The following is a 26,565-nucleotide window of genomic DNA, read 5'->3' as shown; positions in this document are numbered from 1 at the left end:
CGGGTGCTTCTAAGCGTTGAATTATATTCTACGTTTTTGTCAAAATTCCATACGATTTCTATTATAATATTTCTAAAGCATTGTTCCTGCTGATTTATTTCACGTTGCACATCATTTCTTGTTCAGTTTTTGAATGTATCTAAATTCGCTTTTTTTTCTTTTTTCTTTTTTTTTTCTAATGTGTTGCTGACTTATAGTGACTTCATTCTTAACCCAGTGTGGGACTAATTCTGCCAGGTGTTTTCTGATATTTAACTGAGGACCTGAAAATTTTGATTTTATTTTGAAAAATGTAGACCGGAAAGAGTGAAGCTGTTGCTGTTGTCGAGCGGAAGCAGCATGTTGTTACCTCGTGTGTGACAGGTTGGTCCTAATACATTTAGCAAACAGAAAACAACTTAGTCTTAAAGGGTTTTTAATAAGGTTGTTGTGTTCAGACGGTGGGCTCGTTGCATAAATACATATTTCTGTGGGTTAGCAGTTAAATATAAAAGCCTTGTCAGCGGCTAACGCTTCCTGGCTTTGCAAGCGAAAACAACTTTTTAGTCATTTAAAGCTAGCGTTAGCCAGCTAACTGAAAGCGTTATTTCCCGAGAAGTAACAATAAAGGTCTTTGTTTACAGTGGTTAGACACACAGACATTAATGCTAATTTAATGCTACTAACTATTTAAAAGACGTTAATCCCTTACCCATATATAATGCTTTCTCACATATTTTTCTCCCCAGGTGAGCTGCTGTGCTTGATATTGATTGTCACAGACATACAAGTATATCCGTGTCTAGTGAGGATTGGGCCTCATATTAAAATATGTCCTGCCAAGGAGATGGACCTTCAGAGCAGGGCTCCAACTCCGTGGGACCATGCACCTCTTCTTCCTCAGAGACGGATAGCAAGAGTGGAGACGTGATTACTGTGACCATAGGGGCGACTGTGCCCACGGGTTTTGAACACACTGCTGCAGAGGAGGTCAAGGAGAAAATTGGGGTGGCGGCACGAATTAGCAAAGATCGCGGTCGCATATACTTTCCTATAACTACTGACAAGCTTTTCCAGGTAAGAATGTTGCCATTTTGGGGTTGTTTTTTTTTTCAAGCTTACCAATCTAAAATCATTGTGTCTGATTAACTTGTCATTCCCTGCTGTAGGTTCATCTTCTGAGGTCTGTAGACAACCTGTTTGTTGTCGTTGAGGAATATGATCATTACCAGTTTAAACAATCCAAGGTAAACCAGTCCCGTCTTTATTCTTGGTGCTGATGTTAGGTGCATGTCATTGTCAGGATAACAAATACTGTGGCTTATACAGGAGGAGACATTACTGGAGCTGCAGCAGCTCGCCTCCAAACTCCCCTGGACTAATGCCCTTGAGGTTTGGAAACTAAATGGAACACTTAAAAAGAAGAAAGGCCACCGAAAAGGAGGCAACACCACCAAAGTGAAACCTAACAGGAACACAACTGAGGTAGCTGCTGCTGACACTGAGCAGCAGCTACATCAAGTGGCGTCTGCTGCTGAAGGCCAGTTGGAGGCGGAGAGCGCAGCTGACGCTGAGCCCTGTGAACAGGACTCGCAAGAGGCAGCGCCCGAAGCCAAAGTCATCAAGTTTCGCGTGACATGTAACAGGGCCGGTGACAAACACAGCTTTTCCTCTAATGAAGCAGCTCGAGACTTTGGGGGAGCTGTGCAAGAATTCTTCCAGTGGAAAGCAGACATGACAAAGTTTGACATAGAGGTAGGCACGCTTCAGCGTTGATAGATGCACAGTGAACACCATCACATTACATCGCCCAAAAAAGAGTGAAGCTTGCGAGGCATAATAGGGAATAACAAAGTAATTAACACTTTGCATTTAGGTAAAGTGTTTATATCATGTGACAAGATGAGAAAAAATGCTTCAGGACCTTAAAGGCTAAAATATTGGTGATGATGTGTATATTTTGCAAATCAGTGTTTTTGTTTTTGTTTTTAAAAAAACAAAAACCTGTCACACTGTGGTGGTAATCACATCTATTAATCTACTACTTTATTACACTCTCCACCACTTGCCAGGATTTTAGTTTGCTTTTATTTATTTGCTTAAGTTTAAGGATATCAATCTTTATACTAACTGTTGTTTTCAATGTTGATCGACCTGAAGATCAGTTTCTCTTAATTTAGTCCTAAGAAATAAAAATCCAGTATAAGCAAAAGTGAAGGTATTCATCTCATTCTTCTTATATGACAAAGTAAAAAAATGTCAGTTACAGTACTTTGCAATTCATTATTTTAATCCGTTAAATAATTTCAGCACACTCACAATGATATAATATAGCATAATAAAGTGCTCCAGGACACATCGATAATCTTTCTCTCCTGTAGGTCTTACTCAACATACACAATGAGGAGATGGTGATTGGTATTGCACTAACTGAAGAGAGCCTTCATAGGAGAAACATCAGTCACTTTGGACCCACTACCCTGCGGTCCACTTTGTGCTATGGCATGCTGAGGTAAGTCCTCTAACAACGATTGCACTGTTTGAGTCCAAGAGTTGATGGGATGTGATTTCCAATAATTTATGTCACATGTTTTCTTGTCATACTTAAAGTGGACATGAAACACTACATGTACAAAGGCTAATTTACACCATGATGGCCTACTCTAAAAAAAACCTGTCATAGTTTTAACTCTGTTTCTGAAGCTAGACTTAATAAATAAATGTTTAAAAGTTTTTAGAGCATGTTAAGCACCATCTTGTGCCAGGACAAAACATGATGTCACTGGGTTTGTTTGTTGGTTGTTTGCTGCTAATGAGCTTTCATTAATTTATGTTCGCTAACTTTTGACAGAACCAGCAACTCAGTGGAAACTCATAAGGACACTATAACTAAAAAGCAGTTTAAGGGGGTCAGTTTTGTCCTGCCCCCGGCTGCAACAGTGAGTTTTATGTTATAAAAACAAGGGTATACTATCCACTTTCACTCTGTCTCTTTAGCGGTAAGTGGCTCTACTAGCTCAAATGAAAATCCACCTTTCACCTATAATGTTCAGGTTTGTAGATCGCTTTATGAATGGGAACTGTGTGGAGGAGAGCCTGTTTGAGTGAGGTGCACCGATGGTTCACCGGACCAACAAGTCCGGTTGGGCCAACAGTGGTTGATGTCTGCAAGATATGATCAGCACCATTTTATGCAATAAAATAGTCTCTTTTTTTGTTCCCAGGCACTCCTAAACAGCTTAGAAGATAAGCAGTTGCTCCATCCGCATCACACCACAGACTTAACTAAGCTTCTTACTGAAGCATGATTAGGAATCCTGATATCTACTAGCATTTCTATAGGAAGTCTCCTTCAAATAGAGTAGGACTTCACTTTTTTTTTTTTACTTCTAGTATGATGCTATCAGTGACAGTGTGAGATAAGAATTTCTAAAAAAAAAAAATGAATCCACTTTAACCTATTTTTCCTGATGAGATGCTGATAACAAACCTAGTTATGTTTGGGTTGGCAAAGACTGAGCACTCAAAGCGCTTTTATGTAACGTGCGTCATTCACCCATTCAAGTACTTGCTATACTTTTTCTTTCATAAGTGCTTTCTGCGTAACATTCACACTGTGATGATCACTCTGATGTAACAACTTGGGGTTGAGTGTCTTGCCAAGGATATTTGGCATGTACACTGTAGCAGCCAGAGCTCGAACCACAAACCTTCCGATTAGTAGATAACCTGCTGTACCTCCTGAGCTGAGGTGGTGTGATGCTCATGTCGTAAACTGTTTGGGTGTGACTGATTTATTGCAATTAATCACTCTGATCAGATCTTATGGACAGCAGCTGATTCTCTGGGCGAACCACTTACTGCTAAAGAGACAGAGTGAAGTTGACGGTATATCGTTGTTTTTTAGTCTCCTTGTTTTCCAGTTAATTATCATTTCTGTCACTAGTTAGCTAACATAAACTATTGTAGGGTCTGTTGGCAACAACCAACCAACCAACAACCCTAGTGATGTCAAGTTCTGCACTGGCACAAGATGGCGCTGCACATTGTCTAAAAACTTTAACTTTTAAACTCTTGTTTCTTAAATCCAGCTTCAAGAATAGACTTTGTTTGTTTTGTTGTCATTGTTAACCTGTCAGGCAACTTTTGCATCAGAATTATGATCTGAATGCTCTGCTGTGCCAAACACATTTGCTCTTCCAAGACGAGCTGTGCAAATTCTCTCTGTCTGTTGTTCATGTTTTTCCTTTTCTTTTGCTTTCTTTATTTCCCTTTTTATTATTTCTATTATCATAATATTCCTATTTATTTCAACTATGTCAAAGCTGACAGACGTGAAAAATATTTTGTCTGTTTGCCTGCAGCCTTTTAATTTCTTTATTTTGCAGATACGTAGTAAACAGTGGTGTACGTTCACTGTTTGGCATAGTGTCCGATTCCAGTTTCATAGATATGACTGAGGCTCCAAAATCTTTCTGTTAAAAAGTGATGATTGTTGTGTTGATACTGATGAGGTTAGTTAAGGGTTCAGACCGGTGGGTGGTGAGGCAGTTATTCTCAGCACTCTGATGAAATGCAGGCATGTCAAACCATACTCTATTATACTAGGAGGAATTCCTCTACGTTGCGATGTGTCTCCTGTTCGTACGTCAGCCTTTATTTGAAGGTGTAACAAAACACAATGAACTGTTTGTTCACTCACATTTTTCATGAAGATAAGAATGAGAGACAATAGATTCTGAATTCTTAAGCCTTTGAAACAGAGATGGTGATATTCACTTGAATATTTGGACGTCTCGTTGCATACATTTACAGTTGTTTGGTTTGGGCACCGTCAGCATGTTGGTGACTCTTCTATTTCCAGTTAAATAAAGCGTTCACACATAACATTCATCCATGTGGTGGAATAATTGGATAAATGAATTTCAAACTGTGAACATTTGCATATACAACACTTAAAGTTGGGGAAAAAACTTGTAAAATGTATAGTGGTCTGGTGGCTGCTTTCACACATAAAATTATGCACAATTTAATTTCTAGTTGTGAGGTTAAGTTATTGGTGGTGGTTGCCATCATCGCCTCACAGCAAGACAGTCCTGGTTTTGAAACCACCAGCTACCCTCTTCCATGTGGAGTCTTTCTCTCTGTGTGAGCCCTGTGGTAGATTGGTGACCTGTACAGGGTGTACATCCCCTCCCACTCCTGGATAGGCTCCAGTCCAATGGTGAGCCTGAAGTGGACAGGGGGAGGAAAAAGGAAAGAATTAATAACCACTGATCACTGTATACATAAAATACCAAGTCGGGCAGAGCAAAATAACCTGGAAATGGCACAATGGTATGTTATAACAAGAGCGTGTTCATTCTTATCCCTGTGTTTTAATCCCACATTACCACCATAAAAGCACATTAGCGCGTGAAATTCACAGGAATGCCTTCGTATTTGGGAGAAGGTGAAAATCTGAGAAGCACACAAATGTAGGTTAGATGAGTCTATTTGAAGGTGGGATTACATGAACACTGAACACTTTAAATATTTATGCATCATTGGTCTTTGTCCATTTAGAAAGTTTATCTAGACAGTGTATATAACACATCCCATTTCAACTGTACAAAATAATTTCTGTCAGGTCGTCCCTCAGAACCAAAATCAGAAAACATTGTCTATTGCAAAGCAGAGGAAATTTGTCTTAAACTTGGCTTTCGGTGTATAAAAATAAAACAAATAAGACAACACACAGCAAGATGAAAACATTGGTTTGAAAAAGAACATTTATAAAATTCCATTATGAGCTGTCAATCATATTAATAGCAGTTAAGATGAATGATTTCTTGATTTCTTGAATGAGTAGTTGTATGTGCTGACTTTGTCTGACTGCTGAGTTGGAGCATCTGAAGAGTGTAATATTGAATGTTACAAGGAAGCATATGAGAGTTAAATATGATATGAGATGAAATCCTTATGAAATACGTTGTTCATTTCCTTGTCTGTTGACAGGCTGTGTAAACCTCAGGCATCTGATGTAATACTCGACCCCATGTGTGGGACTGGAGCCATACCACTGGAGGTGAGACGCAGCTTATCGTGACCCTGATAATCACCTTACCCTGTGCTTAAACTACATCAGTTTTTATAAGAAAGAGTAGATAATTTTGCACTACACAGTGAAAAGTGTACACATCAGTGCTTCCACACAGTTAGATCAATTCTCGTGGGTACCCATAAAAGAATTGGCTTGATTAAGAAACTATAGATTGCACACTTCAAATATTGTTTTGGTTTTCTGAGTCGAGTGATTTGAGCCTACAGCAGTCTGTAACTTATCTCTTGTATATTGCCATCCAAGCACTACATTCTGCAACCTTGCTATTACTGCAATATTGATCACACAACCTGGATACTGTTAAAGGTGGAGATTAATGAATATGTCTTCCAGAGACTGCGGAAGGCAGAATTATTCAGCGATAGCCTCAAGATCCAAATAATAATAAACCACAGGCCACTAATTGTGTATTGCTTTTCTTCTCTTCAGGGTGCCATTGAATTCAGCAGTTCATTCTACATTGCTGGCGACAACAACGACATGGCAGTTAACCGCACAGTCAATAATATATGTCACATCCAGAAACGCAGGGCAGACAAGGACAGGTGAGAGTGAACACACAGAGAAGGAGACTGAACGCAGTGCATGTGGTAGATGATCCCCATAATGATCTAATCTCTCCGGCTTCAAACAGAATATCTGGATTGCCTATTGACACAGTGCAGTGGGATCTGTGCAGCTTACCAATAAGGACCAGCTCTGTTGATATTATCATCACTGATATGCCATTTGGCAAGAGGTACCGTAACCATCAACACTAGAAGATTTGTTTCCTGTATGTAGATATTGAATGGTATAAGTGTATGTGTGGGGTTTTTTAATGCCTTTGCTGTTCAACACTTAGAAGTAGATTGAAGTCAGAAATTTATATCACAGGATAACAAAAATGCACATGGAAGACGAGGCATTAAACCCACTTTAAAGCAAAGCAGTAAAGTAGCTGTGTGATGGTGTTTTTTTTTTTTCTTCTGTTTTCTCAAAGGATGGGCTCCAAGAAGAAGAACTGGGACCTGTACCCCTTATGTCTCAGGGAAATGGCTCGTGTGTGCAGACCAGGCTCGGGAAAGGCTGTCCTCTTAACCCAGGACAAGAAGTGCTTTGCCAAGGTAGCCATGTTAATGTTGCAGATAACACATATTTGGGCATATATTCTCATGAAAGTTTCCAAGGAAGTTGAAATCAGTACAGGAGAAAGACAAAAAAATCCACAGTGCAAGTTTTATCTTGCTTTGATCTTTCCATTAATTCATGTCAGATGATTTTTCCGCATCATACTTCCTTAAATCCTGATCCAGACCTTGATTTGCCTTAGCCTGAGATGGTATGTCAAAAAAAGGTATCTGGTTTCTTTAGTTTGGTTGCTTGCCTTAACCTGCTGAATTTAGTTGGAAAAAAGTCATTCAGAATGTCTTTAATTTGCATTTTGTGATGTTCCTGCTAACTAGGCTTTTAATCAGTGCTGAAGAAATCAACACTAGATGCATTTTTCATTTTTCAATGGTATGGCTATTACAGTAATTTGTGTAAATCACTCCGACGCAGGTAGACACACCAGCTTAACAAATCACTGTTGTACTTATTTGCTGACTGGAGCTCAGGATCAGTGCGCCCTGAGCAATCTCTGATGCTTTGTCACTGACGTCGGGCAGGCATGCGTTCGTAGTACAGTAGAACAATACACATTATAAGTCACATGCTCAACCTGAGGAAAGTTGTCCTGCGTTGCATCTACACCCATTTATTATTTATTGTTTTCCAGTAAGCTTGAGATGGAGGTGTGTCGAGGTTTAGCCAATACGTGGGATGTTTGTAAATATGTAAGTTGTCGCCATGGTGCAGTTTTAAAATTGCTGTCAGATTTTACGCCTTTTCTGTTTTGAAGTTCCCAGCTTGTTGCGCAAGCCTCGGAAACTAACCAGAGTCTCTTTTAATCCCATTTCCTTATTGTATTACTTGCTGTCAGATTTCTGCAAGTAAGACAGTACTTGATATTTCTGGTAAAGAGAAGGCCGCATTATATTCTGAGTTTGTAAAAGTAAGATGATAAATATTGTAGTCACGAAACTTCATCAACAGGAAAGAATCACCAGAACCTTAACACATTAAACAGTGTATGAGAAAGTATGTTCAAATCTGAGGCCACAGTCCACACTGAAACCACAAAGTTACATGTGTGTTTTAGTATGTCCAGTGATCAAACTTGTTATTTTTATTTCATAGTAAAACTCAGTGTGGAAGAGATTTTGAGCCCAGTCTGGTTGCAGAAGTATGTTCAGTTTCTCCAGGACTGCTTCAGTTACATTGGCTTGGACTTCTTTAATAATATCTCTAATCTGCATGAACTCATATCACTTTACATTTGTCCCAGTTATAAACCGTGAGTCTCCAAAGCTGTCAGAAATGATCCCAATTATCTTCTTTAATCAGTGGGATGTAGATCAATAGGAGGAACTACAGGAACAAGTTAAAAAGGAGTTAAAACTTGCTAAATGTAGCTACAAGGACAGTGCAGGGAATATGCTCAGTACCAGGTATTTGCTCTGTGTGGAAGGGCGTAAAGTCCCTGATGGGGATGCAGTGCAGTGATCGTGGCCTAATTTGTTGGCTGATGGATTTTTTTTTTTTTTAACTGAACTATCACAGTGGGTGAAGGTTAATGGCATTTTAACACATGTTCTTGTTTCACTATGTTGCCCTAGGGGTGCATCCTCACCATTTTGTTTCCTATACACTCAACACGTCAAAGCCAAAATGTGATGAGTTATTAGCGTCATTAGGTTTCCTTTTGACTCCGCATCCTCAGTAGTCATGAGCCTGATCACAAGCCCATAGTGTGCAAGTCGTACTGCTTGGAATGTGTAAAAGGAAAAAAAAGATTCAAATGTGATGACAGATTTTAGGAGGAATTCAGCTGTTATCTCCCCTGTGCTGAGACTTTGTTTAGCAACACTGTTATCTTGATGGATGTGTGTGTTTGTGAGAGAGAGAGACCCCAACAGATCATGTACTTGTGTTTTCTGTAAACAATTTCTAATTTAGTTGAGCTAAAAAAAAAGTGATACCAATACTACAGTCACTGAAATCAATATGAACAATGTGTGTCTGTGGAAAACCTGCAATCCAATCAGCAGCTGAAATGTTTTAGTCTAAAGCTAAAGTGGTGGACTGACTGATCATTATTATAGACCCACACTCAGGGATGGGAATTGATAAGAATTTAGCGCTTCTGCTTCCTTTGTCGATATCACTCTATATGGATTCTCTTACTGACTCCCATTGGTTTCTCATTGGCTCCGCTTGAGAGTCACCACCATCACGAAGCAGCTTATCAAAAACATTACATTTGTGCAAATTAATTGCATGCTGTGGGTCAGATGTTTGTTCATGTTGGAGGTATTTCCCCTCTTTTCTGTGATCAGCATTGGGGTCATTAGGCAAAAAAAGTAATTATTTCAAATATTATACACAACACTTTCCTTAAAACTAATGCAGTACGTTACTTTATTATTCCCAAGGGAGAGGAATTAGTAATACTACTCATTATATTATTTTCACTTTTCTTTGTAAAACGACCTGAAACGCATCGTCTCATAATTACCATTTAACAGTATAAACCTGAGTCCCACACACCAACACAAACCCTCAAAGCGATCGCCACGGGGATTCTACTTTAGAAACGTGAAGAAGTAGAAACGAAGGCTTCAGCCTGACTGCTCATCACTGCTTTTCTTGAACTTTAGGGTCTGGCTGCTGGGCTGGGGTCAGCATTCACTCATCTTTAACATCACTCTGGGTTCTTGGCTAGCTTAGCATTTGCGTGCTCACAAAGAGCCAAAGTTGTGTTTGCAGCACAATGCAGATGTCGTTTTACATAAAAAGCTGTTGTCCTTTTATGATTAAAAGTAATATCCATATCCACCACTATTTTCCTCCTCTGGCACATGACCGGGATCAATAGGCAATCAGACTTACAATTCCAAGGAACTAAATTACTGGGAACCAGTAATTTAATCTCTTCCCATCATCCCTACCCACACTGCTGACATGCCCTGAAAAAGTTTATGAATGCAGCGGGGAGAAGGTGTCAGATTTACATTGTAGGGTTGAGTTAAAACAGAGGATTTTGCAATGTTTGTGTATTGTGTTAACAAATCAACATTGTATGTAACAATAGATTGTTGTTAATTGTACAGTGTAGTTTAAAAAAAAATCCCCCTTCTCTCCTAAAATATCACATTTTCAAACTGAGCAGTGCTGCAGTGAGCTTTGTTTTTTTAACCTAAAAAGGTTTGAAGGGTAACAGGAATTAGCCTGTCTAATGCAGTGAATAAAATAGTGTGTGGTAAGTTCCCAGTTTTACTCAATCATAAATGATTAGTGTCACCAAACTGGAAAAAGCCAGTTCTGCTTGTTTGATTCACCACTGCTATCCTTCAGCTGTTTAAAAAAAAAAGGCTCATGTTTTATATGTTTATGCTGCTCTTCAAGTTTAAAAAAAGTCTTTATGGTCGTTCTACTTAATGAACGATTTTTCCGGTTGAATTTGTCTTGAAATGATGTCTAAATAATCCCTCAGCTGTTTAAGTAATGTGGGTTTAACTTTGCTCCATCACGATAAAAACCCCCACTTTCATCCACTGTTTGTCTACAATTTACATAAAACAAATGTCTAATTTGTTAGTGTGCCTTCATGGGATTTATGTTGTCTCCAGGCTATATCGAGGATGGGAGGGCTGTGGAGGAAGCTGCACACTGTTTGGGTCAATGTCGGGGGTTTACATGCTGGCGTTTACCTCCTCAAGCGGACCGGGGCCGTGTTTGGCCAAACTCCGGAGGATGTCCATGAGTCACGAGGAATGTCTAACACGCAGGGGGATGAAAAGGAAGACAAGGAGCTCTCCTAAGTTACACCCAGCATTTCAGTTGTGAATTTAAATTGAGGCCAGGTTAAAATGATTTTATTTATATTTAGCAATTGAATACTTTTTTTTTTTAACCAAGTTCTCTGATCAAGCATGCCAAGCAATTTTACTTTGTAATTCACCAAGAAGCTGTCGTGATCTGCAGATTTGATGGTTTTTGCACTGTTTTCCTAAAGGTTGTTCACCTGTCATATTACTGTTCAGAATCCTGCTGGAGGTTGAGGTTGTACCCCTCAAATGTGTCCAATAATAAAGGGTCACTCATATTATCACTTGATTTAGTCGTTCTTCGCACCATTTGCAGCAGTTGTCTCAGTCCACTCTTATCCCAAACACAGAGGACAGAAAAAATGTTTTTTACCCCTCAGCTGTAAAGGACTGATTCCTGTCACTCCGCCAATGAGGTGGGTGTTGTGGACACCTAAGTTTGTGAATTTGGGAACAAGGCGACAGGATTTATAAATTGATACCATAAGTATATCTTATGCGTTTGAATCTCAGTGACCTCAGGGTCAAAGTCAGAGGTCAAGTTTCCTGGAAATGTTTTGAATGCATTAACTGTAAAAGGAAATCACCTACACTTATCAAGTTGTTATGGTAAGTGCTTCTAGTGAGGGGCAGAGGGGCGTTCCTCCATGTGAGCTTCACCTTCCTTTCTTTATCCTTCACAGCCGACGTGCTGACCTGAGCACAACACAAGAAGAGACATGATGAAACATTACTTAAAGAAAACAACTGCATGTGTGAGTGACTCAAGGAGAGTTACAGTATTCAGCTACAGTCTAGTTCTTGCTGGCAGGATTTCTGTTCACCTCCAAAGACGTGTGTAAGACTCCTAGAAGCAGGAACTACACACACTCAAGGGATATTCCCGAGGAGGAAAAACGAACCAAAAATATGTTTTCAGTTCTTATGTGAACCTTAATAAAAAGAAGAAGTGTGCCTCAATGGAAACGTCACTTTCAGTGTTAAATTTCATGTGGACCGAACAGGTTTTGGCACCAGATATGAAGCAATGCTTACCACTTTTTCCACCTTCCCACACCTCTCTTACCTTTTTTTTTTTCCATAAGTGAATAAGAAACAAAGCTTGTTCACCCTTTTAGGATCACCTTACTTTTTTTTGTTTTTCTTATTCTTTGGGAGTGTCTGAAAGACGTGCCAAACGTGGTCATTCGTCGGAATGACGTTCGACTCCCTCGTGTTACTGGGTCACAGTTTAGACAGGCTTTTTTTTTTCTTTTTGTTGTGATGACGCCATAAAATATACAGCGGATAACAAAGAAGTGTTATGACTGGGGCTGAGCTACGGGTTGGTATAAATGCAGTGTGAGGACTCCAGGTGCTCCAGTGACACTCCCGAGTCAGCGCAGACGTAACAACGTAACAACATGATCTGGACCATCCTCCTGCTCGTCCTACTCATTTTTATTCTAACAAACAGATGGAGGTAGGTAACTCATTCATCCACCTGTGTTATTTATAAATAACACACGTGCTGTTGTAAAGTCGTGTTTTCTTTAATATTTGAATTTTAACGCGCAATCCTCGTGAAGCGTTAAGAAAACCCGGCTTGAATTATTGGGGATTGACCAGGAGCGAGTCTGTTTCAGTTTAGTGGGGCTTTTCCCGGCTCCGGTTTGAGGAATGCTGTTAAGCTGTGTGCTTAAACAACTCTGAGCGTCACACCTCTCGGGTTTTTGTTTGGCTTTGGGGGAATTACGAGCGACAAAATCTATGATGTAATTGCGACTTTTCAGCTAATTCCAGTTAATGCTATTTGTGCTTCTTCCCTCCATAGTAGGCTACATTTATAAGCTAAAGATCAGTTTTCGCTACAAATTCAAACGGATGTGGAAGACTAAATAAAAAAGAAAATAATAATAATAATAAAAAAAGTTTCCAGCTCACTTTGCTGTGAGGAGCACTCTAAACTCTAAAACTGACATTTACTTAAAATTTTTGAGGCAACACTTTTACACTTATTCAATTGATCAAGTATATTGAACAGATTTGACTGGTTTCCAATCTACTCAGTATTTTTAACTAAAGCTTAAACATATTAAGTTGAAATGAATAATTGTAGTTGTTACACAAACATGAAAAAATTGAGTAAATAACACTGACATGCTTGGTCAATGTAACTAGTTAGTTAATCCAAAAATTTTGTTCCATTTACTTAATATTGTAAACTGAACGTAATCAAAATTGTACTTAAATATGTTAAATGGTCTGTTTTTGTATAGCCCTTTACTTAGTCCCTATGGACCCCAAAGCGCTTTACACTACATTCAGTCATCCTGAATGTGTGTCTGAATCAGTCAGTCATTCACACACTGGTGATGGCAAGCTACACAGTAGTCACAGCTGCCCTGGGGTGCACTGACAGAGGTGAGGCTGCCTTACACTGGCGCCACGGGGCCCTCTGACCACCACCAGTAGGCGACCGAGACTGTCGGTGCCGGGATGCCGGGGCTCGAACCGGCAACCTTCCGATTACAAGACGAACTTGAGCCACGATCGCCCCCTAACATTCAGATATGAATGTTATTGTATTCCACTGGTAGTCTAAGTCCAAAAAATCAAACAAACAAATATGTAGTTGTGTGTTTCATAATACGTGTATGAAAAATGACCACATGTTAAACATTTTTCCAAATGAAAATTTAATTTTCATAAACATGGCAATAACTCGAAATAAACAAGCACTAAAAAGACAAGAGCCTTTTAGCTCAAAGCCTTACATACTTGACGGATAAATGGCAAACCAGGAGAGCAAACACAAAAGCTCAGAGTATTTAAAAAACAAAATTAACAAAACAATGAAAAAGGCTCATGGTACTCAATTACTCTACGTTATCGTGTTTTACTTACACTTTTCAGTTGTACTTGCTGACAATAAATAATATTGATTTGAATAATTAATGATTTTAGTACAAGATACTGATGAGTATAGATACCTATTTCTCAAATATTTTGATTCAGTTTTAAACAAAAATATTAAGTACATGCAAAGAAGGTATTCTGTGAACCACATACTGAATTTTTTCTCTGAGATAAATGTAAATAAATACCTTAATTTAACACAAACACATACGTTAACATTTTAGACATTCATTTCAACTTATCAAACTCAAATAATTACTAAAAGGATATTCATAGATTTTATCAGGCTCATCTAACTTTTATTTATAGTGATATTTACTAAGCCTCTGAATTACTTTTAAGGGTGAGGAAATCAGTCACATATAACTGTTGAAACATGCTTTTGTAATCATTTGATTGAATGCAGAATTTATTTTCTTTTATTTCCTTTAGATCCAAGGGGGAACCACCTTTAGACAAAGGAGCTATCCCGTGGTTAGGTCATGCACTTGAATTTGGAAAAGATGCATCCAAGTTCATAAATCGCATGAAGATGAAGCATGGTGACGTTTTCACTGTGAGTTATATTATACGAATTTACATATTCAAGTTTAGATGCATAAGGAGCTGTGATTTTAAGTTATCCTGATATAAAATGAAAATTTCATAGTTTTGTTTGTTTGTTTGTTGAAAATTGCTTTTAAGTAATTTTCCATGTAGCGGGATCTTTATACATTGGTGTCATTCAGAGCACTTAAGGAGCACTGCCTTCTGTTCAGTGCATTTTCTAAAGCGGGTACAGATGTTTTAAGAGCATTTAATCAGTGTCCGCTTTTGGCTCTGCAGGTGCGAGTTGCTGGCCGCTATGTGACGATGCTCCTGGATCCACACTCCTACGACACAGTCCTGGGTGACTCCGATTCTCTGGACTTCACACGTTACGCGCAGGTGCTGATGGAGAGGATCTTCAGACTGCACCTCCCGTATAGCCAGCAGGCTAAATCAAAAGAAATCATGAAAAGGTACTGAAGCAATAGCAAAAAGCACTTTCTTTAAATTTTTAATTTCATTTTTATGTTATTTGGGAAGTGAGAATCTTCTTGGAAATTCACTGGTTAAGGTTTTATAAATAGTAACACTGTGGATATTCCTGCAGAGCAGCTGCACATACTTGGAAATCTATTTTAGGTCTTAGTTTGTTATTGTGCAGAACTATCTGATATGCATATTTTTTCATCGAAGGGTGGAGGAAAATCTTTCAGCGTCATAGGTGAATTTTTGGGCACTGTGCCTTCTTCAGATTGCGTCATCCATTTTTCTAATTGCCCTGCTTTTATTAATTAGCTCAATCAAATGTTTTTTGATTCTTTTTTAAATAATGTTTGCTACAACAATGTTTTTAACAATCAATTATTGTCAGCTGATTTGCAAGACTCCCCTCAGCAGAAGGGCTCTTAACCTTTTCTTTAATGGTTTATGTCTACAGGCACTTTGTGGGAATGAACTTGGCCACTCTTAACAGCGCCATGAGCAGAAACCTGCAAGCCTTGATGAAAGCAAAGACAACCCAGAACCAGAAAGACTGGAAAGAGGAGGGACTGTTCAATTTCTCTTACAGCTTGTTATTTAGGTATGAAAAAGCCTCGCCCACCCACACACGCGCACTAATGCGGTTAACTATGTCAAAAGAAGAATGTCAAAAGCTTCCGACCAAACAGTTTACACACCGATCAATCCTGTGGTCATCTGTTTGTAAACCCAGCAACAAAAATGTAGGATGACCACGCTGTGTCATAAAAATGTTTGTGGGTCACTTTTCCGGTTGAACATTTTTGGCAGATGTGAGTCAAAGGTTGTCTTAAAAATGAAAGCTATGGGGATGTTTACTGTGTCATGGTAGTAAATGGAAGAGTACCATTTAAAATTGTGTCATGTGCTGGTTATCTTCTCATCGCTTCAGTCCCACACACTCACACGTTTTGTGTTTCTTCTTTCCGTGCAGGGCGGGGTACCTGATGCTGTTTGGGGGAGAACAGAACAACAACCCCATAGACCCTTCAAGTGTCTACGAGGAGTACAAGAAGTTTGATGGTCTTCTAGTCAAAATGGCAAGGGGCACACTGACGCAAGGTAAAGAGATGAACTTCAATATCAAAAAAGCACTTTTGGTTGATTGGCTGTAGAGGTGCCAGCCTTCTCTTAAGCATAATCAGATGACACTGCAGAAATCATGACCTGGCTACTCAAAAATAATTACAAACCTTGTTGTAAGCAGTCTCATCTAGGAACTATTTACTGTTTACTGAGCTACACCCACGAGCAAAATGATGGTCCTATCATTACAGCTCAGTCAAGAGGGAAGCTGTAAATATGTCACAGGTAGACGTATGCTTCTTTCCACAGACTGTAGTTCTGTAAACATAGCCCCTGCATGTGACTGCTTGCACCAAGGTTTGTGGATTTTGCTTTGGAGTAATTGAGTCATGATTCTGAGATTTTTAAATAAACCTTTGTGGCATATTGGGCACCACAAGATGAGTGCTATTTAGTTCCATTATATTCAAGAGAAGGTGCACATCTCAAAATGAAACTTGGATAAAATCTTCCGGGTGGAAAGATAACATTACTGTCTGGAGAAAAAAAAAAGTGAATTTAGTTTCGGGTTGAGTTTTGTGGCTAACTGTTACTAAATGAACACTAAAAGGAGCACCCCAAGTCATGAGTCAGATGAGGGTGTCACTTGACGTCACTGTTTACATCATGTCTCAGTTAATGTGGTTTGACATCACCACTGACTGCTCCCATAGATTTGTTTTGTGGTTGCCATGGTGGGGTTCGCTTACTCATGTGCTTACATAGTGTCTAGGAGTTTGTGTTTCTAAAGACTTCGTCATCACATATGCAAACTGCGATGTCACTCCGCTGATAGCTCATTATCACAACACAGAGCTCGTCGCCTCGGGACTTGGCCCTCTTTATTGTGTACAATTCCATCCGTTCCACCCATGACAACAATAGCAAAGACAGCCAGTTAAAATATTATTGCGTACCTTTGTGCATGTATGCAATAGCATATTTTTGTCTGGCATCTTGCCCAGTGACATTTACTGTGACCTCATCTGTTTATATTTGGTAACATCCGTGGTTCACTCACTCACTTAATGATGTTTATGTGTGTGTAACAGAGGAGAAGAAGACAGCTCAGAGTGTTCAAAACAAACTCTGGGAGCTTCTGGCTCCAGCAGGTCTGACTGACGATTCGGGGTCCAGCCCTTGGCTGCATGCCTACAGGCAGTTTCTGCAGGAAGATGGGACCGATGTGGAGATGCAGAACAGGGCTATACTGATGCAACTCTGGGCCACACAGGTGAGGGAGACAACAAAGAAATGCTGACATGTTTGTACAAACAAGGGCTTCTTTGGCGATTACACTAGAGCTCACTCAAAATTAATTAAATAATTGTGCCTCTTGTGTCCAAGAAATCTTTATTTAGGCGGGACTGAAATAGAGATGCAGTACTCTTCTTTGGCACATGAGGGTGCTGTTCACTACAGATTACATGGATTAAGCAATATAAGACAGATAATGGTACAGAAACTGAGCACACTTTTCAGTGCTGTTGCAGTATTTGATATGACTGATTAACTGCTGAGGTTAGTTTTATTCAAGAGTCAGTATGAAAATAATTAGTGCATGCATTTGTTATCAAGTAGTGTGTACATATAAAAAATAAATTTTCATATTTGTAAAACAAAAAGTAAAGCTGTGTTAGTGAGCTGATCTTAGCTCCTTGAAGCTGGACTTTGACTCATGGTCTTACTTACAGCCCCGCTGGAGAGTTTATTTCATCAAAGATTTATCATATATGTGTTTTGGCCTATACCATAAGCCATTTGCTGTTTTTTTGTCAACCTGTTTTGTTTCTGTTCGATTCATAACACTCATGAACACATTTTCAAATGACTCAATAAAGAAAAATCAAATACATTTGAAAAATGTGGTCAGGATTTGCTCAACAGTTAATGCAGCAACAACAAATGGTATGTTAAGAAGCCAAAACATCTTAACTTTAAATATAAAGAAAATATTTGTGTCTGGGAAAGCTCCTCCACACTTAGGACTGTGATACATGGGCCAGAAATGTCCTGGCGACAAATCTTTTTAAAGGATACACAAGTGCTCTCATCAGAGATGCTTATGTTTGGTAAAGTGATCATTAATAGTCTTAATAGTGTATTTCCAATAAACTAACAGCCAATTTTGTGATAATTTATTCACTATTTTATGTTTTCCCCCTCGGATAATAGCACCATAGTTTGCTATAAAACTGAATAGCTTCAGTGTCCTGCCCTTGGAAGCAAGCAGATGGCAGGGGACCTCAGGTTTCCAATGGCTTTCCTTTTTAAGTAAACCATTACTGCACTGTGCCTCTGCCAATAGTGAGACAATCCAGAGAGTGGCTCTTCTCATCCCAGACATTCTTATTTTATTATTTTCCAGCAGTGCAAATTCATTAGGTTTTTTGTTTTAATGAAACTTATATTTAAATGAAAATAATGGTTTGTTATCACTTCAGCAGAAGGTTGTGTAAGTACTCAGGTTGCCGTGTGATGTTTTTATTTGCCGTTACCAAATAACCACCTGCGCTGTCACTATGCAACGCCAGAGTGAGCGACCTTATCATCATCCTCCTCATGTGAGTCTTTGTTTGTTTCCAGGGTAATGTTGGTCCTGCTGCATTTTGGCTGTTGGGCTTCTTGTTGACAAATCCTGAAGCCCTGATGGCAGTAAAGAGGGAGTTTAGCCAGAACACACAGATGGAAACCACCACAGGGACTCCCCTCATGGACAGTCAAGTGAACACCCCAGTGTTTGGTAAGGGCTTTTCTCCAGCCTGTGTAAACAGTAGGTTTATCATAGTGTCAGGAACATAAACAAGATGTTTGAGTTCCTTTCCCCCTCCCTTTACGTAAACTAGCTGCCCCACACAAACAAAAGGTTTGAGCAGCAGGTGGATGGGACTGCTGTGTGCCTGTGATGACCATAATGGGGGCATTAGCTCTTGGCGGCATCATATATGTCCAAAAGTAGAAAAAAAACAGTCTTAAAGTGTTAAGAGCAGTCTGACCTCTGAACTTTTGGGTCACATAGTTGCACATACACAGATTTGATTATTTGAATCTTTAGCCATGTTTAATATGAGCACGTACCACTGTGCAGCACGCAGAAATAGAAAATAAATAAAAGCCTCATGTGGCTACCCACTATTAACAAGCGGTCTCCACAGGCACACTTGCGCCCATTTTAGAATCACTAGTTAACCTGTCATGCATGTCTGTGGACTGTGGGAGGAAGCTGGTATACCCAGAGAGATCCCACAGAGGAAAACAACAGAGAAAGTAGAACCCAGCAACTTCATGATGTGAGGCGATGCTGCTAACCACCACACCACAATGGTGTGCTTTTTAAGAGCATGACCGCAGTTTGTTAATAGCAAGATGGTAGTAGCAAAAGAAATCATATAAAGTTTAGAAATACTGCAGATACTGACCATTTCTTTCAACCCCCTCTCAGATAGTGCCTTGGAAGAAGCACTGAGACTCACCGCCGCCCCGTTCATTACAAGAGAGGTAGTGCGGGAAAAGACCCTCCGCATGGCCGATGGCCGACAGTACCTGCTGAGAAAAGGAGACAGAGTGTGTTTGTTTCCCTATGTCAGCCCTCAAATGGACCCTGAGATCTACCACGAGCCACAGGTTTGTCTTCCTGTCTTGTTTCCAGTCTCTAATCTATGAAAATCTCCCTGTGCTGCCAACAGGAATAGCAGTAATTATCTTATGGACTCATTGAAGGCAGAGTTAAGTGTAATTAGCACCTGCAGTTGTTTATGTAACGTGGAAACAACACCTACACAAAGCTTACCTTGTGCTACCCACTGAGAGGTCAAGTCCGGAGCTGTGGGCCACCGAGGGATTAGCAGAGCACGGGAACAGAAAATGAGCTGATGGGTGTGGGAAGGACATAGCAGGGCATACTTAAGAAATAAATGTCAGACAAATGCCAATGCATTTGAGTGATTTTTCTGATATTAGTTGCATCTAATAGCTGCTTTGCAAAATCTGTTTCTTTTCCAGAAATACAAGTACGATCGCTTCCTGAGAGAAGACGGATCTGTGAAGAAGGATTTTTATAAAGGAGGGAAGCGGCTGAAATATTACACCATGCCATGGGGTGCAGGGACCAATGGCTGTGTAGGAAAGCAGTTTGCCATCAATACCATCAGACAGTGAGTGCCCTAGATTTATTTTTACTAGACAACTTTAGGGTCGTTGAGAGCCTCAAAACGTTCCACGCTAGAGTTTTACATTTCTGCTCCAATGCCCTAATTCTCTTTTTTATCTGTGTTTTTCCTTGACAGGTTTGTTTACATGGTGTTGACTAACTATGATTTGGAGCTTTGTGACCCAAATGCTCAGATGCCAGAAATAAATGCCAGCCGTTATGGATTTGGGATGCTACAACCTGAAGGAGACTTGCCTGTCCGATATAAACCTCGAAGTACTCACTAGGAAAATGAGCAAGAACAACAACTGTATGCACATTTCAACATAAAAACTTTGTTTATACTGTCTATATGTCCTTTGTAATTTTATATTTTCTTATTTATGTAATAAAGTTTGCATTTTTCTTTGCTATTTATCAATAAATATAAATAATATTGTAATCCTGTGCTGTCAGTCTTCTTTAGAGAGGGTGTTTTGGATGCCCATTCTACACCTACCATTTTATTTTTCAGACAAAACCTCATAAGACACTGAAAATTGCCTTTGTTTAGGGGGAGGAAACAGTAAAAACTTACGCACTCTTTTTTGTCAGCTGCAGAGACTGAGTGTATGAAGGGACTGCCTGTACTGTAAACAGAGCCAGTCACACATCTGTCACACTAACACATGCCTGCTGTTTGCGAACTGAAGTTTGGATTTATATAGTGTTTGGAAAGCAATGATCAGTCACTGGCAGGAGATGATAGGTCACAGATTGTAAAGCACTGTGCAGGTCTTCAAAGAACAACAATCTTGTGTGTTATATCACTTATTGCGCCAAATGGAGGCGTGGCCATCTGCCACGATCAGTTTGTGGTGAGGGGAGGAAGAGAGCCAGAGATAGGTAATAACTAATGATGCAGAGTGGTCTATAAACACATAGTGAGTGAGAAAAGGTGAGTGAAGAAGAAACAGTGCATCATGGGAAGCCCCCAACAGCACATGCCTATTACAGCATAACCAAGGGTGATTCCAGGTCGCCTGATCCAACCTAACTATATACTCTGTCAAAAATGAAAGTTTAAAGCCTAATCTGAAAAGCAGAGAGGATGTCTGTGTCTTAAATCCAGACTGGAAAATGCTCCCGCAGACCTCACTGTAATTGTCTTTTAAATGTTAGCCCATTGTGTGAGGATTAATGAGAAACTTTTGCAATACATCAGGCCAAGCCACAGAACCCAGACTGTCAGATTGTCCTCTCCAAGAGTGAGTTAAGTAGCTGGCCACTCTTCCCTAATGTCAAATATTGTATTTTAATATTTAGGAAGCACTTAAGGATCGAAGAGGTACTTACAGCATGTCTCTTATTTATTGTGATGTGAGTGCAGAGAGCAAGTATCGGCTTTGAATGACAAGTTGCTTGATTAATGCTCACTCCACAGATTATCTAACCTGCATGAACTTTGTGAAAGGTTATACTTTGTCCAGTTCTGGCCAGACATGTGAGTTTTGTAGCTCTATAACACTCCAGCACGAAGCACTGATGCACTGAGCCATTACTCGCTGCCTGGGCCAGCGAGGGTTAAACTCACACAGCCTGCGCCGCTGGAGGAGCCTGAGTGAAATCAGCCCCTGCAGGATCCCGTTCACAGTCAAAGGCACCGGCCAGCACGCACGCACACTGTGAGCAGGTGGAGGAGACACACCAGGAGCATTCCCGACTAACTCTCAGGAGCTCTACTTGTTGATTCGCCTCCGGAGCGGTGCACAGGGCAGACTGGACGTGTTGATTCCTGCCAAAAGCACTTATAGTTTTCAACATGTCGGTACGCAGCTCATGATGCCTCCATCAGCTCCCAAAAGAGAGCCGAAGAGCCGGAGAACAGTAACAAGTTTGAACGCGTTTAGTCTCGAAATGTTGCTGATGCCGCTCATTGAGGTGAATCGGGATATAAAGAAGACAGGTATGCGTTACGTTTATTTCTTTGTCGTGTGCGATCCTGTTTTAGTTTGTGGTTTAAGTCTAATAAGCTTTGTGGTTTTGTAGCGGACTTCGAGATGCTGTGTCCTGTCCGTTTGGCTCAGCTGGCCATCGTTACAACATGCACGAGTTCGACTTTCAGCGCGTGTGGGTTACTTTAAAAATATATGTGTAAATGCAGTTTTGCTAAATGAGTCAGTAGTGGTAATGGCATGTTTGACTAAAGGGGGAAAAATACTTTATATATCAATTATTCCTCTTTTGATAATAACTTGTCGTTATGTAAACCCTGGAAAACCCTCCACTACTGTGAGGACAGTCCACAGAATGGTCTTAGAGGATGATACAGTGTGTTATGAGCCCTTAATCAAAGTTGATAATCGGTATTAGCCCAGCTTAATATCACTCCAGAGAACAGTTCACAACGCATGCTCATAACAACACCTAACACAAGTGCCTTTGGGCCGAGATTGATAGCTGAGACGTTTCAGCACCGGAGTTCGTGGACAGCGAAAAGACGGCGGTCCTGGGAGTGATGGACGTTTCAGCACCGGACAGCGCTCGCAAGTGGAATCCAGTTTATCATTGACTTCGCTCCCCCACCCCGCCCTTACCCCGCCACCCTTGTCAGCAAGAAAAGCGGCTGTGCCTCTTAAAGCTGATTAAAATATCTATTTGGTTCTCTGATGAGTGGATAAACCACCTGACATTGCTATTGTAGGACACCAGCAGTGCCCGTTCAGCAACACCCACATTAATTTCGTCCCTTTTCTTCTTCTTCTTCTTTTTGTCAGGCAAAAGAAACGAAAGGAGAACCTGATGCGGTCATCTCCAGGACCATGTTCTTTTAATCCACCATCCTGCATCTTCCAGTGTTTTCAGGTGACCCAGTGACTTGAGTGAAGATGATCAAAACAGGACCTCGGTTGGGCACCACGCTGCCGCCGGATACAATTGACATCATCCGCAGCAAGACCCACTCCCGCCGGGTGAGACTCAACGTTGGGGGTCTTCTCCACGAAGTTCTGTGGAGGACTCTGGATAGGCTGCCCCGCACACGACTGGGCAAACTACGAGACTGCAACACCCATGACTCTATCATGGAGATATGCGATGATTATAGCCTGGATACCAACGAGTACTTTTTCGACAGACACCCCGGCGCCTTCACCTCCATCCTCAACTTTTACCGCACCGGGAAGTTGCACATGATGGAGGAAATGTGCGCGCTCTCATTCAGCCAAGAGCTGGACTTCTGGGGCATCGACGAGATCTACCTGGAGTCCTGCTGCCAGGCCAGGTATCACCAGAAAAAAGAGCAGATGAACGAAGAGCTCAAAAGAGAGGCCGAGAACATGAGGGAGAGGGAAGGAGAGGAGTTTACTACCACGTGTTGTTCCGAAAAGAGGAAGAAACTCTGGGACCTCTTGGAAAAGCCAAGCTCATCATTTGCTGCTAAGGTAGTGTGCCACTCAGCATTTTGTTTCTTAAAGGTGTTCACTTTGGCACAGCAGATCAAGTGAAAGTGGTGGGTAACCTGAGAGATTGTGGTATTAACACACAGCCAGCAAGGCTTCTGTCGCTTAAGTTTTAGATAATTGTTTCTCCACATTTGGATCCTGACGACTGAGGTTTAAATTTAGAAAACTTCTAAAGACAAAAACAACAACAAACCAAAAAAAGAGAGCACGTGAATTCCAGGTTAACATCCAGAGGCTGGCGTAAATCTCTCTTTGAGATTGGTTTGATCTAATGTCTGACTTTCTTTTGACCTGAACCAGGGCTTTTAAGCTGTCACTTCCCGCAGCTGGAGCGCAGAGGGCAGAAAGAATGAGGGATGGATAGAGAAAGAGGTGTTGTTGTGCTCGAGAGGTGAACTTCAAAGCTGTCTGTAAAGTTGCTTATTCATCACTCTCTATTCAAATAGCTGTGGAAACTCATTTTGTTAGCTGCTCTCTGATCAATAATCTAATGCCAACCAGGTGCGCTTTCTTTGGAGAAAGAGCCGGATGCTGTTTTCTCCGGTGAGTCAATTAAACCTCCTTTTGTCTTTTAGCATGAAAACCTGACAACTTTCATTATTCCCCTTCACAGGTTCCACTCTCTAGTGTCTCTCGTGGTAATTACTGAATGTTTGTTTTAAAGGGCAACAAAGAGGATGAAGAGTTTCATCAATGTCATAACTGCGAGAAGCCTCCATGTGCACATTATGTATTTTTAGACATCATCACACAACACCTCCTCCTTCCCTCTGTCACCCCTCTTGGCTTCATTAGCCACCTCTGTCTCATTTCCAGTTCAGTATTCAATCTTCCAGCTCATTAACAGGCTCATAACACAGTGCAGGAACAAGAGAAGTGCGCTTCTCTGGGTCGATGGATGTTGTCATGTCAACAACTTTTTTAAGTGAACCAACTCGCCAAAGATGTGACTGGATCAGTATTCAGAGTAAATGATAAAAACAAAGCTGGTTCCATGTTAAAGTATGGGTGTTGGTGGATTCTGCAAACTCCTGTTTGGTGTCTATTTCATTACTAAACAGGCTGAAAAGGAAGTTTTTCCAGACTGAATTTACTTCCTCTTTTGTGTCAGCTCAAAATGCCTGAAATATATCTGGAAGACAGGAGAATGCCTCCACTATGGAACAGCATGCTAAGTATTTCAGAAACAAAAGATCTCATGGCGATATCATTACTCAAAGAAATCTCAAACACCTCCTTGAAACGGGGGTTCCTGCATAATTTATGTAACTCGTCTATTCAAAGAACCTACTCTATCTCTGACCTTGAATTTCTGAAGCTCCTAATTATTTGTCTTTAATATTCAGCCACATTGCTCAAAGAAATTATGTCCCATTATGACACCACCCTCCATTTTTATGCCAGACCTTCTGCCAGCACTGGGACAAGCAAGCATTCTTTATTCTTTATGTTAAATCCCATTTACAATGCAGCTTAAACAGATCATGTTTACACAAAAACACAATATAAACCACAAAAAATCCTCCTATCTTTAATGAAATGTTTGTCACTGAGATTGTTATAATTTTACTGTGTGGCCACATATTTCTGATGATGGCAAAATCTGTAAAGATCTACCAAGTTCATTTTGATGAGTAGCAATTTCTCTTTTTTATTTATTTACAGGTGACAAATAACAGCCTTCCCCAACTCACCAGTTTAGTAGGCACTCTTTGTTAAATGTTCACATAGAAACATTTCAATATTTATTAGCACCACCCTTTACAATTATTGTTGAGACTGCAGTATTTAATTATAACTCATTATAACAAGCCATGTTAAAATATCACAACTTCAGCAACTGCAAAATCATTTTACATGTGATTAATTATTGAAATAGTTTGTTCAAATTTTTTCAGATGACTCTATGAAAAATGCCAAATATCACAGTCTGACAAGTATAAAATAGCGTATTTGCACCAACAAGGTGATTGCCAAAAGGTTATTAGCCAAATATTTGGCATATCCCAGCATGGTTTGCAGTGTTGAGGAACCTGGACAAATGGATGATAAATGAAGAAGTGGTAGGCATAAAAAAGAAAAAGACCAAGAGCAGCTGAATAGTATATGAAAGTCATGTCCATAAGAAAAAATCCAGCAAAGTCCTGACACGGGACCTGAAAGATGCACCTGGTCCTTCGGTTGATCATCTACTGTTCAGTGAAGCCTCATCAGAAATGGTCTCAGAGGAAGGGCGGCTGCCAAGAAGCCATTCTCAAGGAAGGGAAACAGGTAGAAAAGGCTTAGGTATGCCACATTACACAGAACCGCACTATGCAGTGAGAAACCCAAATTTAAAATTTCATTGTACAGAGGAGGTCAGGAGAGAGAGACGTTTAACAGCAAGTGTCTACAGCCATATGTTAAACAGGGCGGGTTAATATATAACAACTAAACTAAAGGAGCAACTCAAAGAACTAAATAAATATTAGCTGCCAGCCTTATATGGTATATTCCACACCTTGTGAATGTAAACTAATTAAACAGGTTTTATTAGTATATTAATACATGCGATAATAAACTTGAGCACAGTGAGACTAAATGTGAAAATAAATGTTTGAGTCTGAATATTTACTCAGCTCCTATTCACTGCGCTCAATTGACTTGAAGTTATGAGACAAAGATCAGGAGCATGAACAAATATTAATAGTTTACATTGCAAATTCACGCATTACAAATTCATGATAAGCTTGCGACATGGTCCACAGCACAGTTATTTATGAATAATCAGTTCCATCTGGCGTTTGTGTGAAATATTTGAAAACTATTATACACAGGATTCAAAAACATTTTAGGAAGCAGGTTCTTTACATGCATTGCTGTACTTTTCAACATTGGTCCATGACAATTTCCACTAGGGCTGTGCCATCGTGCTTGAATTTATTACACAGCCCAATAGTTTGAAATAGGTGGACAATTTATGTCCTTCCG

General features: G+C 40.1%; 3 protein-coding genes and 1 long non-coding RNA gene across 5 annotated transcripts in view; 3 read left to right on the top strand and 1 right to left on the bottom strand.

Moving 5' to 3' along the window:
- The first annotated feature begins 214 nt into the window (after positions 1 to 214).
- On the top strand, positions 215 to 11,276 carry thumpd3 (THUMP domain containing 3). Of its 2 annotated transcripts, none has more exons than XM_003441279.5 (10): positions 215 to 363; positions 729 to 1,056; positions 1,149 to 1,226; positions 1,309 to 1,734; positions 2,361 to 2,491; positions 5,977 to 6,046; positions 6,512 to 6,627; positions 6,717 to 6,821; positions 7,065 to 7,188; positions 10,795 to 11,276. In XM_003441279.5, the coding sequence occupies exons 2-10, from the start codon at positions 811 to 813 to the stop codon at positions 10,984 to 10,986; spliced, it is 1,488 nt and encodes a 495-aa protein (XP_003441327.1). In that variant the 5' UTR covers positions 215 to 363; positions 729 to 810; the 3' UTR covers positions 10,987 to 11,276. The 2 variants fall into 2 exon arrangements, with proteins under 2 accessions (XP_003441327.1, XP_005469609.1); XM_005469552.4 differs by lacking the exon at positions 215 to 363 and adding an exon at positions 380 to 609.
- Positions 3,479 to 12,119, bottom strand: LOC112846931 (uncharacterized). Its single transcript, XR_003220148.1, has 2 exons — positions 11,584 to 12,119; positions 3,479 to 5,209 (listed from the first exon to the last, which is right to left on the bottom strand). It is a non-coding gene; the product is annotated as an uncharacterized LOC112846931 (long non-coding RNA).
- A 186-nt stretch (positions 12,120 to 12,305) lies between these two features.
- Positions 12,306 to 20,531, top strand: LOC100693506 (prostacyclin synthase). Its single transcript, XM_003441278.5, has 10 exons — positions 12,306 to 12,454; positions 14,323 to 14,446; positions 14,716 to 14,891; positions 15,356 to 15,499; positions 15,872 to 15,999; positions 17,055 to 17,236; positions 18,589 to 18,745; positions 19,445 to 19,626; positions 20,005 to 20,156; positions 20,289 to 20,531. The coding sequence occupies exons 1-10, from the start codon at positions 12,396 to 12,398 to the stop codon at positions 20,437 to 20,439; spliced, it is 1,455 nt and encodes a 484-aa protein (XP_003441326.1). The 5' UTR covers positions 12,306 to 12,395; the 3' UTR covers positions 20,440 to 20,531.
- A 1,155-nt stretch (positions 20,532 to 21,686) lies between these two features.
- Positions 21,687 to 26,565, top strand: part of LOC100693231 (potassium voltage-gated channel subfamily B member 1) — a 41,598-nt gene continuing 36,719 nt past the window's right edge. Inside the window, exons 1-2 of the mRNA XM_003441277.5 lie at positions 21,687 to 22,097; positions 22,909 to 23,574. Of these exons, the coding sequence (XP_003441325.1) occupies positions 23,020 to 23,574 (555 nt within the window). The 5' untranslated portion in view covers positions 21,687 to 22,097; positions 22,909 to 23,019. The remainder of the gene's footprint in view (positions 22,098 to 22,908; positions 23,575 to 26,565) is intronic.

This window comes from Oreochromis niloticus, linkage group LG5 (genome assembly GCF_001858045.2).
Source record: "Oreochromis niloticus isolate F11D_XX linkage group LG5, O_niloticus_UMD_NMBU, whole genome shotgun sequence".
Taxonomy (NCBI): Eukaryota; Metazoa; Chordata; class Actinopteri; order Cichliformes; family Cichlidae; genus Oreochromis; species Oreochromis niloticus.
Note: the sequence above shows the minus strand (reverse complement) of the source record. Positions and strands in the feature narration are given on the sequence as shown.

What these genes read in the sequence shown, in the direction of transcription:
- thumpd3 (XM_003441279.5), top strand. Translation starts at nt 811, where the DNA reads ATGTCCTGCCAAGGAGATGGACCTTCAGAGCAGGGCTCCAACTCCGTG. An exon ending in TTGTGCTATGGCATGCTGAG is followed by an intron (nt 2,492 to 5,976) that starts GTAAGTCCTCTA and finishes GTCTGTTGACAG; the next exon opens with GCTGTGTAAACCTCAGGCAT. An exon ending in CGCAGGGCAGACAAGGACAG is followed by an intron (nt 6,628 to 6,716) that starts GTGAGAGTGAAC and finishes GGCTTCAAACAG; the next exon opens with AATATCTGGATTGCCTATTG.
- LOC100693506 (XM_003441278.5), top strand. Translation starts at nt 12,396, where the DNA reads ATGATCTGGACCATCCTCCTGCTCGTCCTACTCATTTTTATTCTAACA. An exon ending in AAGGGGCACACTGACGCAAG is followed by an intron (nt 16,000 to 17,054) that starts GTAAAGAGATGA and finishes TGTGTGTAACAG; the next exon opens with AGGAGAAGAAGACAGCTCAG. An exon ending in TGCAACTCTGGGCCACACAG is followed by an intron (nt 17,237 to 18,588) that starts GTGAGGGAGACA and finishes GTTTGTTTCCAG; the next exon opens with GGTAATGTTGGTCCTGCTGC.